This window comes from Puntigrus tetrazona, chromosome 4 (assembly GCF_018831695.1).
Source record: "Puntigrus tetrazona isolate hp1 chromosome 4, ASM1883169v1, whole genome shotgun sequence".
In the NCBI taxonomy this organism is placed as follows: domain Eukaryota; kingdom Metazoa; phylum Chordata; class Actinopteri; order Cypriniformes; family Cyprinidae; genus Puntigrus; species Puntigrus tetrazona.
The window spans coordinates 5,237,883-5,256,675 of NC_056702.1; the positions used below are offsets into that span (position 1 = coordinate 5,237,883).

The 18,793-nt window shown below is 37.5% G+C and overlaps 2 protein-coding genes across 4 annotated transcripts in view; both read left to right on the plus strand.

Annotated features, from left to right (window-relative positions):
- The first annotated feature begins 1,520 nt into the window (after nucleotides 1–1,520).
- tspan11 (tetraspanin 11) lies at nucleotides 1,521–16,134 on the plus strand. Of its 3 annotated transcripts, XM_043237848.1 has the most exons (9): nucleotides 1,521–1,646; nucleotides 3,495–3,586; nucleotides 5,693–5,884; nucleotides 7,652–7,726; nucleotides 7,921–8,025; nucleotides 8,632–8,790; nucleotides 9,351–9,437; nucleotides 11,706–11,823; nucleotides 14,781–16,134. In XM_043237848.1, the coding sequence occupies exons 2-8, from the start codon at nucleotides 3,500–3,502 to the stop codon at nucleotides 11,781–11,783; spliced, it is 783 nt and encodes a 260-aa protein (XP_043093783.1). In that variant the 5' UTR covers nucleotides 1,521–1,646; nucleotides 3,495–3,499; the 3' UTR covers nucleotides 11,784–11,823; nucleotides 14,781–16,134. The 3 variants fall into 3 exon arrangements, with proteins under 3 accessions (XP_043093783.1, XP_043093785.1, XP_043093784.1); XM_043237849.1 differs by lacking the exon at nucleotides 11,706–11,823 and having other exon boundaries at nucleotides 1,526–1,646; XM_043237850.1 differs by lacking the exons at nucleotides 9,351–9,437; nucleotides 11,706–11,823 and having other exon boundaries at nucleotides 1,522–1,646.
- A 2,387-nt stretch (nucleotides 16,135–18,521) lies between these two features.
- sema3aa (sema domain, immunoglobulin domain (Ig), short basic domain, secreted, (semaphorin) 3Aa) overlaps nucleotides 18,522–18,793 on the plus strand; it is an 88,469-nt gene continuing 88,197 nt past the window's right edge. Inside the window, exon 1 of the mRNA XM_043236733.1 lies at nucleotides 18,522–18,672. The gene's annotated coding sequence lies outside the window, so the exon portion shown is untranslated. The remainder of the gene's footprint in view (nucleotides 18,673–18,793) is intronic.

An 18,793-nucleotide genomic window follows, 5' to 3' on the forward strand; every position in this document is an offset into this window, starting at 1 on the left:
ACCGCTCGTACCTGCATTTCCATCCGATTCGACAACTTTGCAGTCTGTTGTCGATCTACAGATGTTTTTTTATCAGGGAAAACAGACAGAAGATGCAGATGCTTTAGTTGGCGCTCATTTCCATTAGGGGCCCCAGCAGAGCCAGAATACAGATCGGCGATGACATTTCTCGCTTTAAGTGGTTTCTTCGCTCTCTCAGTAGACTCTTTCCATTAATTCAGACGTGATGGATAACGTTTTTCCTCTCTAATGCTGTTTCAGCTGGAAAGCCGTGTCACAGACAGGTGACTGCGGCTTATATCCGCTGCCTATGGCGGCGTGTGTTCTCATAATGGGGTTTTGACTTTATTAGGTTACCGGGATTGAGGTTTGAAAGAGAAAGGAGCACAGAGGAACTTCGCAACTGGCGTTTGAGATCAAATATCTCGACGCATTGAGAAGCTGTCGGGATTATTTCCATAATGTGAAGGATTTTGTGAAAGTGAATTATTGACGTCCGTTGGGAAGCATAATTTATTTTGTCCCTGCCGTGTCCTTGCTTTCATCACAGCTGGGGGACACTGACAGATGCAGGTACTTAAAATAATTAAAAGAATCTTTATGACAAATCTATATTTTTTTTTCGAAGCTTACATGACTCTGAAATAATGTTAGTGACGTGAAAAACACAAATGCAACACAAACAAACCTGATCACAAAAATAAGAAACGTGTTGTGTAGGGAATGCCCATTTCCTGATGAATTATAATATAATTTTGACTCACGTAATATGGTTAAATATAATAAACTTGATTAAAATACAATAATAAATGTATTAAAAATATACACTTTATCCATGTTACTCATAATATGACATGGTTAAAATATAATAAATGTGAATAAAATAAAATATTTTTGTTTATAAAATATAAGCTTTCTTTATGTTATCAGATAATTATACTTTCATAACTTACTAATAATTCATACTGAAATGTATTTATTATTATGCATGCTTTAACCATGCCATATCATGTTCATATTTTGCTGATATTAAGCAATTTTAATGTATGCATTTAAAAAATATGAATCGGGCTTATTTAAATTAAATCCTATAGATGCAAATTTATAATAAATATACAGCGATAGTTCACTCGGAAATGAAAAATCTGTCATTTGCTCACAATTACATCATTTTTAATACAGTAATAATATAGTAATGTGGTAGTCAATGGTTACCAACATTTTTGATCTTATTTAACAACATGAAAAAGATGAGCTATCCCTTTAAATCCAGGCCTAAATATGTCACAGGTTAAAGATGAACAGGTTTTTACAGTTGCATTCAGTTAAAAAGTCTTTATTTACTATATTCAGCATCACGTGAGCCCGGTTCAAATCAAACCCCAGGAGAGGAAAACAATTGATTTCTTCAAAGAACGGGACAAAGCAACTTACTTAAAAGCACTAATAACAGTTATTAGTCCACGAGCAGCCTTTAAAGATGAACAGCTCGCTGGATTTAATCTGGTGAAACGAAGGGGCGGGCTGTAGTTACATTTCCTCCTCACATCCTGCGCTGACCCTCCGATACCCCGCCGACTGGACACGCGCCTGCGGAGCTACAAGCCTCGCTGCCCGGCCGAAAAACACGCTTATCTACCGTCAAGGTAAGTTTAAACGCGCTACGTTTTCTCTTTGCGCGACGAAAAGGGTAGCGGCGCTTGTCCCAAAAGAGCAGGTGGTTCTAGTGGGAGGGAAAAAAAATACTAAAGTGTGCATCGCGGTTTTATTTCGTGGACGCTCTTGAGCGCGGAAAGTGTCGCAGGATCGACGCGGTAAAGTGTAAGGCCGAAGAAAAGAAAGAAAAGGAATCGGCTGCGTTGAATCACCACGTCTTTTCTTTTTTTTTTTTTCTGAACGACCACCATTGCGTTCATCGCACGCGGGGTGTTGAAAGCGACGCGGGTGGATATCATAACGTGAACTGAAATAATTCAACACGCACAGAGAAGTCTTTTCTCTTTAGTCACATGGCTCAGAAATGAAAAGCGAAAAGGCTTTAAAAAAATACAGGTTTTTGAGTGAAAGTGTCACTCGTTGCATAGCAGCAGCAACAACAACAACAACAACAAAAAAAAACTCCTCTAAACAGCAATGTGGTTACAGAGCGATAGTAACACGAGACCAAAGAACCTTTCAGCTTCCTCTAACCTTAACCTTATATACATGATGCTATCAACACATTTTGTAAACAAAAAGAAATGCTACATTGAATGTTACTTACTAAAAAAAGCCACTTGACTTATATACACTATAAAATATGTTTAATAAGACACTATATGTAATTGTACGTTTAAAAATCATCTTTATTAGAAGTAAAGCCTAATATAACCAAATAAGCTACTTTACAGAACTTTTCTACTTTGTTGAAAAGACAAAACAAATGATTTTTTTCAGTCTTTGGTAGTCTTTATGTAATGTAAATAATATCTAAATAAAATAGCACTTATAGTACAAAATGTTTTAAAAATCCAACATTTCCTTTGAAGTAAATCGGCGTATAGAGTAAATAAGAAGGCTTCCTTAAAATAGTTGAAACACTTCTTTGAATGCTTGTGGTGACCCGTGACGACGGGAAGCCTGCATGTGTCCATGTCCCAGCCGAAGCCACTGGCCTGTCAGCAGAGCGGATGAGAGCGTAGTTTGTCTTCATCAGGCAGACCTTCACGGCGGGGTGAATCATAAATGCAAATGCAATGAATAAAACATCATTTTGTACTAAATCCTAATTCAAATTCAAAATTCTGCATTTGGAGTCCGTCACCGTTATAAATAATCTGTATTTACCGCTCAATACAGGTATATAACCCTTTAGTAAAAGCACTCTAAGTGATTACCGCTGACACGCAGCGAGGCCTTTCTCCATACATTTACACGTGATCAGCAGATCAATACGTCCCCTCAGGCCTTCTGAACAACTTCTTTATGCCTCAGGATCTGAAAGAAATCGATGGGTCTTACTGTGAAAATCCAGGCTATAAAAACCATTATAGCAAGGTTGTTTTATATATATATAGTAGTTTAATTTTTGAAACAGAGCGTGTCAGTCACCTTTCTAATCTGGTACTGCATTCGGTATCCTCAAGATGTTTCAAACCAGCAGTGTGGGTAGTTTTGTTGTGTTTTCAGCCATTTCTAACCAAACACCCTCATTTTATCGGCCGTACATGGCTGCTGTTTTGACACGCGCCGCCTCCACACTAGGCCCCGAGACGTGAGCATGTCGTCTGTCTGTGGCAGAAGCCCATGGGCCACAGCTGTTAATTAACATGTCATGGAAAAGAACAGTGTTTGACTGCCATCTCTCCAAAAGCCTGTTTACGCTCCTGCCCACCTCCTCTTCTTTGTCCTTTTCCCGTTTTGCCTCGTTAATTCACAAAGAGAGAGCAACCACCACTTCATGAGAACTTCTTTTCTCTTCCACTTCTTTTCTTTTGGTCTCTTTTCACCGACAGGAACGATGGGCAGCTTGTACAAGGATGAGCAGGACGACTGGATCACGGTGTGTCTCAAGTACCTCCTCTTCGTTTTCAACTTCCTGTTTTGGGTGAGTCTCAAATGAGACAACGATTAAAAATGTACTCACCTTCAAGATGTACAGATGAGTTTGTTTCCACATTGGAAAAATGTAGCATTGCATGACTCGCTCACCAATGGATCCTCTGCAAGTAAATGGGTGCCGTCGGTATGAAAGTTCAAACAGCTGATTAAAACATCACAGTAATCCACAACTAATCCACATAACTTCCTCAATTATATAAACTTCCTCATAAATAAGTACATTTTATTGTATTTTATCAAACAGCAGTGCTCTATCCTAAATATAGCTTTCCCCAGTAAAAACACAGTTTTGTCTGAATCATGAGAGAAATGCACACAAGAATATTTCAATAGATTTTGAAGCAACGGTTTAAAGTCATAATGTTGATTTTAGGCTGTTGTTTCACTATGTCTTGCATTAAGTGATATGTTATTTCCACATTCTGTTGTAAGCAGCGTTCTTATGAAATATCAGATGCAGTGAAAGACAAATGATAAGGGGATGGAAGAAAAAGTGTTTATGTGAATGAAAGAGCGTGATGTTGATAGCTTTAATCTTGACCCATCATCTTCTCGCTCTTGTTCTCTTGTTCTCAACTAATACAGTCTAGAGTTAAATTTGTTTCTGGAGTGGAGAAAGGCAACCCTGAGGAAAAGCATTTCTCAGTATGAAGTATTGTTTAATTAAATTAAATCTTTGCAGTTACATCTCTACTGCGGTTTCAGGCAGATAAATTTTTTCCATGAATCCTGGACCAAAAAAGAGGTCCAGGAAATGATTCAGAACCACACCTTAAACCAGAATACACAACCGTCCACTGATTTAAAGGGATAGTCCACCCACAGTGACATAATTTCACCCTCATGTCATTCCAGACAAACAGACAAGTCCTGAATATGCACTGGTTGATTTCAAAAAACACTAAAGCACTATAAAAGTGGTCCGTATGCATTTAAAGCTTTCACTTTCTTTATATTCTCCTTTTTTTGTGGCGTGGAGAAAAAAAAGAGTCATGCAAGTTTGGATTGACACGGGTGAGTAAGTATTGACTCATTTCATTTTTGGGTGAACGATTCCTTTGAAGCTCAACCTCTGAAGTACATTAAACATACACTCTAGTGATTCATTCAGGGCAGATTTCTTGGTAGAGAGTCCTGGCTGTGTGTGGTATGCAGGCAGCTCAGGGAGTATTAAAAAGACAATAGCACTTGGTGATAGTTGCTGTTTGAGTGGAAAGAGCTGGAAGTGTTAAAGGGGGGAGACTTTTTGGAATTTCCTCAGTTTCCGACTTGGATAGAAAAAGATAAATGAGTGTGTATGCATAGAGATTAACACAGTCTTTACTTTGCACAGCACCACACAGGTGGATAATTAACCTGTACTGAAATCCCAGAGTAAATGAATGATTATTAGAGTTGGTTAAATAATGGCACGCCTGTCAAGCGATGAAATAATTGTTTATCATTTGAAACGGACTTTCAGTTTGATACATATAATTAACACCATCGTTTTTTTTTTGTTTTTTTTTACTGCAGCTACCTTCCCATCAGTGCCATTTATCCAAAACGACTGTCTTTATTTTCGACTTTATTATGAATATAAAAATAATCAATTATTTTTTCACTTAATTTCATCTATTTGCCTTAGTTCCTCTTCCTTCAATTTTAAAAATAAAAATAAATGTAAATGTGTGCATATATATATATAAACTCTCATATATATATATATATATATATATATATATATATATGAGAGTTTAAACTGTTGATAAAAACATCACAAGAATCCACGTTGTTAAGAAACAGTCTAAACTAGTGACTAATGACAAAACTGTGTCTATATATGTTTTTTCCCTCTTCCTGATGCTGAGAATTAAACCGATCATGTATGTGTGTGCTCCGCCCCGTTCTTCAGTAAGAGACATTTCACTGTGAAGGCTTCAAAATACGGGCTGTCATATGTATTCATATTTGTCATAATATTCTGGATATTTTTGTGGCTTACTCATGCTAAATGACATTTTGAGTTTGATTGCGTTTTACCCATTTAAACGTGTCATAAAGGCGTTAGAGCAAGCGGCCTGATTTGTTGAAATGTGTTTTTCTCTTCCAGATGGGCGGCGGGGTTGTGATGGGTGTCGGGATCTGGACGCTGGTTGATAAAGGAGAGTACCTGAGCCTGCTGGCCTCCAGTACATTCGCCGTGTCCGCCTACATCCTGATCCTGGCGGGTGGGCTGGTGATGGTCACCGGGTTCTTGGGCTGCTGTGCCGTCATACGTGAGCAGAGGAGCTGTCTGTCCACGGTGAGAGAATAGAGATGAATGAGAGGACGTCACGTTGTGCCAATTTTGCCATTGTGCTCCGCTCATTAGATATAATTGCTCTAGATCCCGGCTTCTTTTTGGTCATCTCGGTTATAAGTCGAGGTGGGCGGCACGGACTGTCCACAGACAAAGCAGAACCAACTCCACGGCAGCCGTGACAAATGAGCTGACAGCCATCTGCTTTCTCGCCATTTTTTATAAAAGATAGTACCTCGTGTTTGTTCGAAAGAGAGAACGAGACAAGCAAGGTTGTGAGTGCCACTGCAGCAGTGCTATTTATAGCCCGCTCCCGCTCAGATGTATGAATCTACGGAGGAGCGCCACCTCGCTAGGAATTAGTAATGAGGAGACTGCCTTGTGTATTTCATTACTGGAAAAAACCTATAAATGCGTAGGGAAGCGTCCACACGCGACAGCTGCCGTGAGGTCCACAGCTGTTCGGCGCGCGGCTTTGTTTGAATAACCTTGAATCGGTTCATTTCATTCGCTACAGCGCTTGTGTTGGTTTTTATCTAAATTACACTGGACTTCCTGTCCTTTATTCCGACCTCTAATTGCCAAATGCATGAACGTGTGTGTGCAGTGTAGGTTGTTTGTCCTAATTTTATTCTTTTCTCACACACATCTACTTTGTTTTGTGGCGTCTCTTGGGTCTGTGGTTCGGTCAGTGTTTGTTTCATAAATGCACATCTATGCTCATTGCTTATATTTAATGCTGTTAATTAGTGTGATGGCCCAGTAATGCAAAACACAACAAATTCTGTACAACATAATTCAATTGTGACAACACAACGCATAGAACTAATTCAGTTATGATGTTCTAATTTTGCTGTGTTTCATTTTTTTTGCACTCATTTTATTTAGTTGTGGTTTGTTTCTGTTATGTTGTGACTTCTTTCCATCGTGTTGCACTAATTTCTTTGCGATGGAAACTGACTTTTCAGCTCATTGCAATTAAAATAGAAATAAGTGTGTTCGCAGAAAGATGTGGCTGGTCTGAGTTACGTATGGCGTTGAAAACATTTCTCCGTTGCTCGGTTTGTTTTCAATTATACCACAAGAAATATTTCTCTGTAAACGTTTTCAAAGGCAGATTTTGGGTTGTTATCACCCACTCTCTCTCCCCCAACAATAAACTGTGACGGCTTATTCAGTTTAGTCATTTATTGTTTTATTTTCCTCTGAGGAAAATGTCACTGTGTCTTTTATTTTCATCTGTCAGGCATCTCCACCTCTGCCAGCTCTGAGCAAGACATTTCTTAGAAACCAGTTTTATTTACTCTATCCCCATGACAGGGAAAATACGGCTACACTTTGGATGTTGATTGTTGATGTGTGAATAAACAACCCATTTGTAAGATATTGTTTCTTTTGGAGTGAAGCCATTTAAAATGCTCTTGTTAAAAACAAAGGCAAATAAAACATAATAATTGAACATTTTCTGAACAACAGATCCATAGTGCTTTTATTGTTAATGACTTAAACTTAAATCAACGTTAAATAAAGTTACATCTGTTTATTTATTTCGTTTTTATATTTCTTTCATTAATTGTCGTTCTTTATTTTCTATAATACTGATTTCATGTGTTTTTCCCGTGGATAATTATTCCATCAGTATTTCACAATTTGTATTTAGCATATCTAGAGGGACAATGATTGGATTTTCTGTTTTCTGAAGAGGATGTTTGATTTTTTTTTTTGTATTAATTGTATTTACACTGTTCATTGGTTCCTTTGTTCCTACAGTACTTCTCCTGTCTGCTTCTGATCTTCCTAATTGAGCTGGTGGCTGGGGTTTTGGCCTACGTTTATTACCAGGCTGTGAGTAAACCTAGACACACTTTTAGACAATATTGCTTCAAAACAAAGCTCTAATCCAACCTCCAAATTGCTTTTATGATGGATCTAGTTGTAGGACTATACCCGACTGCTGAGATGAGACATTTGACAGATGACACTGTGTACTGCTCACTCTCTATCTTTCTGTTCATTTCTCTTCTCTTGGTCTCTTGCAGCTGAGTGAAGAGCTGAAGCAGCACTTGAGCAAGACGATGACGGAGAACTATGCCCAACCTGGAAAAGACAGCATCACTCAATCTGTGGACAGACTACAGCAGGATGTGAGAAACAGCAAGCGTTTCTTACCCTTTTTACTCATGGTTTTTGCTGTGAACACAAATATTGTTATCATATAATTTGATCACAGACAAAAACAAGAGTATGTGTGTAGGGCAAATGATTTTTAAAATGTATTACAGTTTTTGTGTGATGGTAATGAAATTATTCAAAACATTTTTTAAGTTTGGAATTTAGTAGCTTTGTTTATTATTTTGTATTGTTTTATTAAAAAATAAAATGTCTTTTTATTTTGCTTTAATTTTATTTAATGCTTAATATTTCATTGTATGTTTATATTTAATATTGTTGAAGTAGTTTTTATTTTATTTATTTTTTATTCAATGCTTATTCCATCTTAATTAATTTCTGTTTTATACTAAAATAAAATGCTATATTATTATTTTTATTTTATTTTAACTACCAGCACATTAATTTAAACTAGATGCACTCAGCAATCTGCTGCCCCTAAACGTCATCTAAAATCCTTGCTGTGAACAAAGTGCAGAAACACAGTTTCTTTAAAGTTACCTTTAAAACACCAGACCACTTTGCACACTGATCCCAATCGATCTTGAACTAACCATAAATCCCTCAATTTTACGTTTTAGTTCAAGTGCTGTGGGAGCAACAACTCCTCTGACTGGACGCACAGCGTGTACATCATGTCCCAAAATGCAGAGAAGCGATTGGTCCCTGACAGCTGCTGTAAAACCATCACCCATCAGTGTGGAAAGAGAGACCACCCCTCGAACATCTACAAGGTGGAGGTGGGTCAGTCACTGTTAACCTCAAATCAACCCCCACACAAAACACGTGTTTATTCATCTGCACTTAACTTGCTTTACAAAACACATGCTTGGATTCTTCCTCATTGTCTGTGGGAACCACAATACGCCAGCGAACCATATCATTATGAAGTGTCTGATACTCCCCTTGGGAGTCATTTAGACTAAGAAAGCACAGCTGTGAGCAAAGCAGGTGTGACTGGTAACATATATGAGCTTGTAAAGTGTGAAGTAACACTACAGTTAAAGGCTGCCAAGCTCTCTGCATATATTCTTTGGGAACCGACCTCCGGTGTGATACATAATACAATACCACGCTGGTTTTACTGGCCTCTAGCGGGCCGTTAGTTGTACTCTATACGTGATATGTTGTGGCAGTATCCACGATACTCTCTAGTAAATCACACAATAAAAAAAAACAAAAACAGTAACTCTTCATCAGTCTGCAAAATAAATCAATTTACACATCCACATACGCGTGTTGACGCTGAAAAGAACTCGATACATTAAACTGAAGTTAACAGTGCTGTGGTCTCTCGCAGGGCGGATGTATCACTAAACTGGAGCAGTTCCTGGCAGATCACTTGCTCATTATTGGTGCTGTGGGGATAGGCGTGGCCTGTCTACAGGTAAGCCCCGCCCCTCCCCAGGTGTGCTGCGCAAGTTAAGGGAAAGCTCACACGAAATGACGTTCTGAAAACATGCTTTATTTATTTATGTAGCTCAACTCGACATGTATATAGCCTGCATGCAATTTTTTTTTTGTTTATGTCCAATTATTGTGAAGCGTATCTCAGAGAAACAGTAGGAACAATGGATCATTGAGGTCTTCTGATGCGGTTCAATAACATGAAAGCCTTCACTAAAATAGCTGATGCAATGACCTGCGGGCAATCGTTTAATGGACTCTGTTTTTGCCCTCGACCGGTAATGTGCACGGTAGTCACGCAGAGCACTGCCCGCTGGGTAAAAATAGGTGGAGACCACATGCAGGTTTGAGAAAATGAAAGAAAGGGAGATAAAGAGCTCTTAGCTTTAAGTGCAGATCTCACAGTGAGAGTGCTGCATTCACTGCAGGGGTGCAGAGGGCCATTGATCTGTTTCCTTTGAATAAACTCTGTATATAAACACCACTGAAATGTGACTCCAGCTCCGACCTCATATTGATTCTCTGAGCTCGGAGCGATGTCTAATGACCAAAGATTAGACTTTTGAGAAGTTTATCCGACTCCTTCTCTTTTTAGTGGGTAGTGGTGCTTTGTTGTTTGGTATTGAAATTTATTTACATTTTTACATTAGCTTTTTATTTATTCATTGCAGAAAAAAGCTTCTAACAATTTGAACTTTAATTCTCAGTATTATGGATTAATAGTTTGAATTGTAAATAATATTTTTGTATTTTTTTTCCCTTATATAATATGAAATGGATTTGTATTGCAGGATGTAAACTCACAGTATGTATTTTTTTCTAAAAATTGTGAGTGTATGTCTCACAGTTCAATTTTTGTTAGAACTGAGCGGAAAAAGCCACACCTTTAGCTTTTAACAAACCGTTGGAATATATATTTGCAATATGAAAAGTGCAAGTTTTCTGTGATAAAGTAGTTAGAATTGTAAAATATAAAATTTACAAGAAAAACTCAGAAATGCGAGATTAAAGTCACATCTTGCTTTTTTTGCAACCTATTCGAGCACTTTATTCTTCTAAAAACGTTTGCAGTGTGTCGTATGCATATCGTAGTGTATGTAGGATGCGATCTATTTACCTCATAATGGATGTTAGTCTTAGTAGATGCAATTTTTTAATACATTTCCTGAGGTCAACTATCAGATTAAAAATCAGGTGAACCTATTTTCGGGTTTTAAGGAGATGCCTAAAACTATAACCGTAAGTATGTCAGGACTTTATGATAAGCATCAAGGTCTCAGCTGCTGGTCATGTGGTTGGTTCATCCAGGAAATGTAAAGCTCTGGAGTGATTAGGTGACTAAAAATAAATCCTGTGTTGAATTTAATGTAATGATTTTACTGTAAAAAGCCACAGTGTAGCTTGAAGCGGCTCTCTAGAGGGAGCGCTAATTAAATTGATCCTCTTCAGTGATCTTTCATTATTAGTGTCATTATGGCTGTAAATACAGTGCTGCTCTGCTCTGTTGGTTCATGTTCATAACATACTGTAACAAAATGTTTGATTTGATCTTCTCTGTGCAATCGCAGCAGTGTATCTTTGAAGAAACGTCTTTAAAACTAGCTTCACAAGCTACACTCATCAGGGATAGTTCTGTCAGCATTTACTCACCCACAAGTTGTCCTAAACTTCTATGACATTTCTTTCTTCTGCTAAACACAAGATGTTTGGAGGACTGTAACCAAACAGCTGCTGGTTATATAATATAGGACAAGAATACTATGGAAGTCACTGAGGAACAGAAAAGAAAAAGAAGTTTGGTTTTCCTTTTAGCTTATTATAATATCAGAAATTATAAATCAGTGTCTAAAAATTATGTCTTAATTATTTTTATTAGGTTTAACTAATAGAAAAATGCACCTAATAAAAAGCTAAGCTAAATACATAGCAGTGAAGCAGCATGTAATATCAGAAAAGAACACTCGTTAAAATGAACGAGTAAATTGTTTATTTACACAAATTGTGCAAATGAACTGATTTTCTGTTCCCCTGCTATAAAAAAATGACAACATACATCAACACTTTATCTTTCCCTGAACATCTTTTTCTCAGATTGTCTGAAGTAAACACTGTATTTCAGGGATGTGTAATGTTTGTCTTAAATTACAGCATGTGTCTCTGTTTTGTCTTGTGTGTCTGTCTCTCTTTTTCTTTTTGGTTGTCTTTCTTATCTGTTGTTGGTGTGTGTGTGTGTGTGTGTGTGGTGTAGCTGGTAGGAGCAGTATTGACTGCCTGCTTTATTTATCTGCTTTATAAAGAAGAGGAAGAAGACTTTTCTGATGTTTGATTGGCTAGTGCCAATGTTTGACTCCTGAAGTGATCAGAAGGTTGGCCATTTGAGTTTGTGCTCATGTCTGTGTGTGTGTGTGTGTGTGTGTGTATCTGTGCATGTGCCTTGTTCCTGTCACTTCATGTCCACCTCATGCTTTCTGTATGACTTAAGTGTACGTGTTTGGCATGAAACCAGCATTCTTACTGCACAAATGCTGAATTCTGCATGGCAAAAAAACAACAAAAACTCCCAACTAATGTATAAACAGTATTTTTGAGAATAAGTAGACTGTGTTGACCGTTTACCTGATATAACCTTTTACCTGCCACCTGCTGTGGGACTCCCGATGTGTCCACTCTATTTCAGGCTTCTCTCTTCCTGTCTATTGTATCCCTCCCTCCGGACCCAGACTGCTGGAAGGGAGAACTTTCAAAGGTGTCAACATATCTGCTCAGAAAAAAAGACTGTTTGTCCTTTTTTGTGTAGGTCTGCTGATTGTGTTGAAGTTCCATCTCTGGGTTTGTTGTCTGTGGAGCCTTTCTCCCTTGCAGTTAATCCCACTTTCATCCGGCTTTATTTTTCTCTGGAGTAGCATTAGAAGTGCGGGTAGACAGCTTCTTACTCAGTGCTTTATGACATGGAGGAGAGCTCCGTGAGAAGAACGAGCTTTTTAAGACTGAAAATGAAAAATGGACACGAGGGAAGTTATTCTGTAGATTTTCTACGATACTCTTTTCCATGCAAGGAAAATGTTTTCCAAGGACGGGGCCTTTAAGCTCCAAAAATGATAAAAAGAGGCATAAAGCATACAAAATATATATTTTTTCCAAAACCTTTTTAATGACAAATTTAGTTTTGGCATCACAGAAATGGCATTATATTTTAAAACATATTTTCTTCTATTTTTGACCAAATAAATGCAGTCTCTGTGAGCTTCAGTGACTTCTTTCACATACCAACCACAGACTTTTCAACTATACTAATTATTTGCTGAAACCGATACATTTTGCTGTATTTTTAAATCTCTTGTGCATATATCTGTTATTAAACACTAAAACGGACATTTTATTTTATTTGCACCAAGTTTGGCCTAACTGGCCCCATATATCGTTTGTTCTTATGAATGTCCTTACTTATTTATTTATTAACCCCAAGCACAACAAAATGTTAATTTTAATTTTCTTTGTATTGAATAAAGGAACTCTGACATTCTGTAAAATATCTTCAAAAGAAAGAATATCATGTGGGGTAAAAATGGGTTTCAAAAGTTGAATAACCTATATTATTAAATCTGGACTTTAGTATAGAATTATGAATGAAGTGAAATAAATCCATTTAGATACAATGTACCAAAAGCAAGTTTCATGAACTAGCATATGAATGTTCCCCATTTTTAGTCCCTAAACCAGCACATAGTGACATACACATTACAGATCCTATTCTGACGTTCATTTGAAACCTCTAAAAACACTCATGAACCAGAGGTCCTTACAGGCACATTTACCCTATAGTTAACTACAGATGAACCAATTTAGAGTTTATGGTTTTTCCCATAATAGTAAAGCATTATTAAGGCAAAGAAATACTTGAATTGAGCTGCACTTCCAGCTCTGGTTTATTTCTGTGTTTGTGGGTAGAATGAGGCTCCATCATATTTGTAGAAATGATCGCCCACCAAGAGCCCTCCTAGGACCTGGCTAGAGAGAGAGAGAGAGAGAGAGGAAAAATAAATCCTGGATAGATGTTGAAACGCTTAATTCTTTTATTATGTTTTGTAATTTTTAGACACAGTTTGCAAAGGTTTTGAAAGATTCTCATATTTTTATCTCCTACATATTTTTTAATTGTTTTCCCCACAATTACATCGAGGAATATCCCAGGGCGTTTTTTTAGGCTGCCACAAATTTTACAACAAAACATGCACCACAAGAACTCGCCTTTGAAGATTGTGGCTATGAATTATTCCCCAATCATGGCGACATTTTAAAGCGAAGTCCTATTTTGAAATAGGGAAGTGTGTAAATGAATGTTCACGCTGTCTTCATTACGGGAGTTAGCGCTGGTCTGAATGCGCCTACATGTCGTATATTCCCTTCATATAAACACGTGCACATACACACACTCCCACACATGCTAATTGACCCAATTACAACAACACAGCTACCGGCTGCCTTACACCTCGGTTTCCATAGTAACTGCACACCGCTTCCCTCTTCCTGCGAGCCTTTTATGAAGAGAGTTTCAACAGTCGCCACAAGGCTTTTCAAATATTTTTAAAAGAATAGCTCACCCAAAAGTTTCTGAAAATGTGCACATCCCCAGGCCGTTCAAAATGCAGATGAGTTTGTTTCTGAACAGTTTTGGACAAATTTTGTTCACCAATGGATCTTCTGCAGTGAATGGGTGCCGTCGCTTTAAGTAAAAAAGGTTCATGTTTGTAATAACAAATTAATCATTTAGTTTTTTCTACCTTCAGCTTGCAGCTTTCAACTAAAATTTGAGTCTATAATAGTGTCTTCACAGATCACCACCATTTATAAGCAAAAGCAGTCCAAAACTTGAATTGGTTGACTTAATGTTGATATTGAATAGTATTGTTTGTGATATTATTTTATTACGGTTACATTTTTAACTGCTGTTTTGACGGCACCCATTCACTGCAGAGTATCCATTGGTGAATTTTAGAGACAAACTCATCTACATCCGGAGAAAGGCCTGAGGGTAATTTTCAGCAAATCTTTATTTTTGCATGTACTATTCCTATGAAGTCTTGAACCAATTGAAAAGAAGAAATGCTAAACCAAAGCTCTTTTTATGGAACGTTCTGCTGCCTGAAGCCTGCCAGTATCTCAAGCATCATAAGATATTATCTGTATTTATTAGACAGATGTCCACCAGACATGAAAATGTGGCTGATGGCCATCTTGTCCTGTCAAATGCAATATAAAGACCAATCTTTATCATTTCCATGTTACTTCGATGCATTTTAAGTCATCTCTGTGTGTTTTTCAGATCTGTGGAATGGTGTTCACCTGTTGCCTGCACAGGCGAATTAAGCTGGACCCTTACTGACTGAGAAACTGACCTTTATGACACTTTAAACACGGCCTTACTACTCTGTCCATTTTTAACTGCACGACCAAATTCATTTGCATTAATATAAGGGCTTTATTATTTTTTAGACAAATATTGCTGATGTTTTTGCCTCTTTATGATCCTAAAAGTCTAGAAAGGTGTGGGATATTGCCCTATAGTCATTTAGATAAAGATAAAGAAATCACTTTTATACTTTGAGTAAATTATAATATATCAAAATATTTTTTTATTAACCACATATTCACTTTAAATAGCTGGTATTAAATGTATGCAATGTGCTGCTAGATCTCAAGCAGGTGTGGGAACCTGCTCGTAGGCACAAAATACACTGGACCAACATCAAGACCATTCATTATTATATTTTAATAATAACATTTATGAAGCTTGTTGAAAGATCTCTGTTTGGCACATTTCATTATTATTCTGGGAACAAATACCATTATGTCCATTTCTGATATATTATTGGTGCAGAAACTATATTGACAAAAATCGCAAGTAACATTGAATTAAACATTACTTTTTGAAGTAGAACACATGAAGTAATATTTTCTTTACACGTACACTTTTAAATTGAAGCAATTACTATTTTGTCATCGTATTTTAAATTCTGTCACACTTCCTGTTAAATATTATCATTCACAGAAAAGATAAAGCTGCTTTTGAGGCTAAATGATTTTCGCTTAGATGGATTGGCAGAATATTACGTGTATTTTAAAAGGTTTTATTGAACCGACGAACTCCCACTTAGGGCCATGCCATGAAACGTTCAGATGATTGAAGGGAAAGAACGAGCACCATTCCATTGCATTGCAACACACGAGTCACAGCTGCAAAATCTTAATGTAGTTGCCACAGCAACGTCAGCCATTGAAATCCAATGTCATTTGGGGAAAAAACATGGTTAGAAAAAGATTTAATGTAACTTTCTTGTTTTCCGTTGTACTGAGTACCGTCTGTAACCCAATTGCTTTATGCTTTATGACAGATGATGCATATTTTAAAAGCATTGTGCAAATAAACAATCTCTCATCTGAGCTGCACGTAAGTCTGCAGGTTGTGATGTGCATTTAATGATCTCAGTAGTTGATCTAATAGATGTAATCTTTCATTTAAACACTGCTATGTATTTGTAGAAGGAATGTGTATGTATTTTCATAAGGAATTTACTGTAGCATCTTTTGTGGGCAGTAGATACTGAAACAGCTGTATGTTTATTAATTTTTTTATATATATATATATATATACGTTTGAAATAAACTTATTTTGTTGATGTCTTCTGCTTGACTGCTTGCACTGACACACTTTAGCCAGTAGATGGAGATAAACACAAATAAATCAGTTTCGAAGTCGTTTCAAGGACAAGTACTCATCTTAAACTTTAAATTGAAAATCCACACGATTCTCATGTGCTTTATTTTTGGGAAAAGACCCATTGACATGCAGCCACTAATATCCGGATAATAACTTTCATATCCGGATAATATCCAGATCCAGATTGTCTTTACATTTCGAACACATAAATTCGTCTCTGTTTTGTGTCTCTGTCAGATGAAAATCTGATCTGTAATGCTTTTTCCCTCGTTGCAAACAAATCCGAGGAAGCTAATTTCCTGGTTCCTTTTTGCGATGATGCCATAAAATGTCATTGTTATGCGGATTTGTGTGCATAGGAACAAGACTTCCGAGTTATCGTCGTGGTTCTGGGCTTTTTCTGCCTGTTTCAGAGTTTTAGTCTTTAGCTGGCATTGCAGCCTCACACATTTCTAACTGTTCTGTCATCAATTATAAGTAAGTTACTGACAAATTCAATTAGGGCTGAGTAATGATGACTTATGCAACAGATGTTTTCAGCTCACTCACATGCATGTGTTTTAAACCACTTCTCGGTGTGCTTTAAGTAATGTAATTGCAATGCGTTGTGGATGCAGGGCATCTATCTGATCAATCCAAGACTGAAGGTGGATTATTGTGGCTGAAATCCCCCTCTGCTCCTGTCATTTCCTCAGGAAACCATGAATAACTCAGTAAAGCATATGAGCAAGCGCAATAGCCCCCACACCCTGCCCTACCCCTGTTTAACATTACCAACAAGTGAGAGTGAATGAAAGACAGCTGGTGATACATAACACACACACACACACACACACGCCACACCTATCTGCTTCATTTCAACATAACAGTGATCTATCTATCTATCTATCTATCTATCTATCTATCTATCTATCTATCTATCTATCTATCTATCTATCTATCTATCTGTCTATCTGTCTGTCTGTCTGTCTGTCTGTCTGTCATCACAGAATGAATTGCCCACAGTGGAAGTGAAACTGACCAGACATGAATATTTAAACAGCATCGTTCTCAGAAGTAAACATGCTGGAATGTTTCAGTGCCACGATCAAAGCCCGGGTAAGACGTCCGTTTAGACAACAAAAGCCGCGAGTGTCAGCGGGACCGGGACCAGAGGCCCGTCACACAAACTAAAAACCGTAGAGTGTGTTCCTGTCAGCATGTGGACATGTGTCAGAACCAAAGCAATCGCAGCAAGAGATGAATAGTGCCAGATGTTGCCTCTTGGATCAGAGCCTGGAAAGATGGCCTCCAGACGTCCAGGGAGAAGAGCTTTCAATCAAACCTAAGTCGGATGAGTGAATGTTATACATCTGTCAGTTTTTCAATGTTCTAAATGAATTAAATGAAATTGTGTTTGTCATTGTGATCGACTACTATTAATGCTGCTTTGGGCGACTCGGCGGACTGTTGTACTTGTGAAATGACTGTTTATACGTTGTACATCGTACAACGTGACCTCCGGCCTTTACATAATGCAATTTTTGTGCGTTATAGACCTAAACATACTCTTGATGCATTCGAATTTACATGAATCCACCAGCAGATGTTTGGTTTATTTAGCTATTTGGCCCTTTCAGCGTTGGAAGGAAATGAGAGAGAAGGACACTTAGTTTGATGTGCTGCCTTACCATCACATATTAATCTCTTCTCTAATTATTTACATGAGTTGTTATAACTTTCAGAACAAACCCTCAGAAACAGTCGACCAAAAACCAAGCATGCAGAAAAATCAAAATATTATAGACTGCTAACTAAACATAATGTAACTTATTTACAAAACACAATCACACACACACCATTATGCTCGTTGAATAATTTAAAATGTCCAATAACTTTATGTAACTCAAAGGGAAGTTTTTCGCTTTGTTTTAACGTCTTTTTAAAAACCCGTATAAGTTTACACCTGGAAACTAATGAACAGCTCCCAGCCAATCAAAAACAGCCTCCGCGCTGACCTCATTAAATATTTACATACGTTGTATAATCGGATAAACTTTCTCGCGCTGTTTACCCCGTTAAAAATATTAAACAACGACGCCAAGCGGCTTAATTGTCGTTATGATAAACACCATCATTTTACTTTTTATCCCAGAAGACAACCAGGGTTGCGACATTTCCGTTGAAAGCGCTAACTCGTGTAATAAACGTGCAAAATGCAACGCCAAACCATTGTTTACAGATGTAGGCTGCAGTATGAAATCTTGAAATCTGGAGGATTAATTACTAAACCAGGGTAAAGTATAACGAACAGTGTAAGAAATTAACTAGATAACCAGGGATTACAAAAATCCCGAATCCGTTTGAACGGTAAAACACACACAAACACCTCAGATAGCCTACTATTCAAGTCAGCACAAAGGCAACAGATGTGCAGAAATATGATACACTGTCGTTTTTCATTGTTTCAGGTTAAGAAGCTTATTCATCTGGATGAAAGCATATCTCATCTGATGTGGTAAGTTACCTAACTGCTGAATTATGTATGTGAGAAATCAAAAGACCGGCAATGCACTAAATGCTTGCTCTGGCGTGTTTGTATATGATTAGCTTTGTTGACCCTGCTTTTCTTTTGCACC

What these genes read in the sequence shown, in the direction of transcription:
- tspan11 (XM_043237848.1), top strand. Translation starts at nt 3,500, where the DNA reads ATGGGCAGCTTGTACAAGGATGAGCAGGACGACTGGATCACGGTGTGT. An exon ending in TTTTCAACTTCCTGTTTTGG is followed by an intron (nt 3,587 to 5,692) that starts GTGAGTCTCAAA and finishes TTTCTCTTCCAG; the next exon opens with ATGGGCGGCGGGGTTGTGAT. An exon ending in CGAACATCTACAAGGTGGAG is followed by an intron (nt 8,791 to 9,350) that starts GTGGGTCAGTCA and finishes GGTCTCTCGCAG; the next exon opens with GGCGGATGTATCACTAAACT.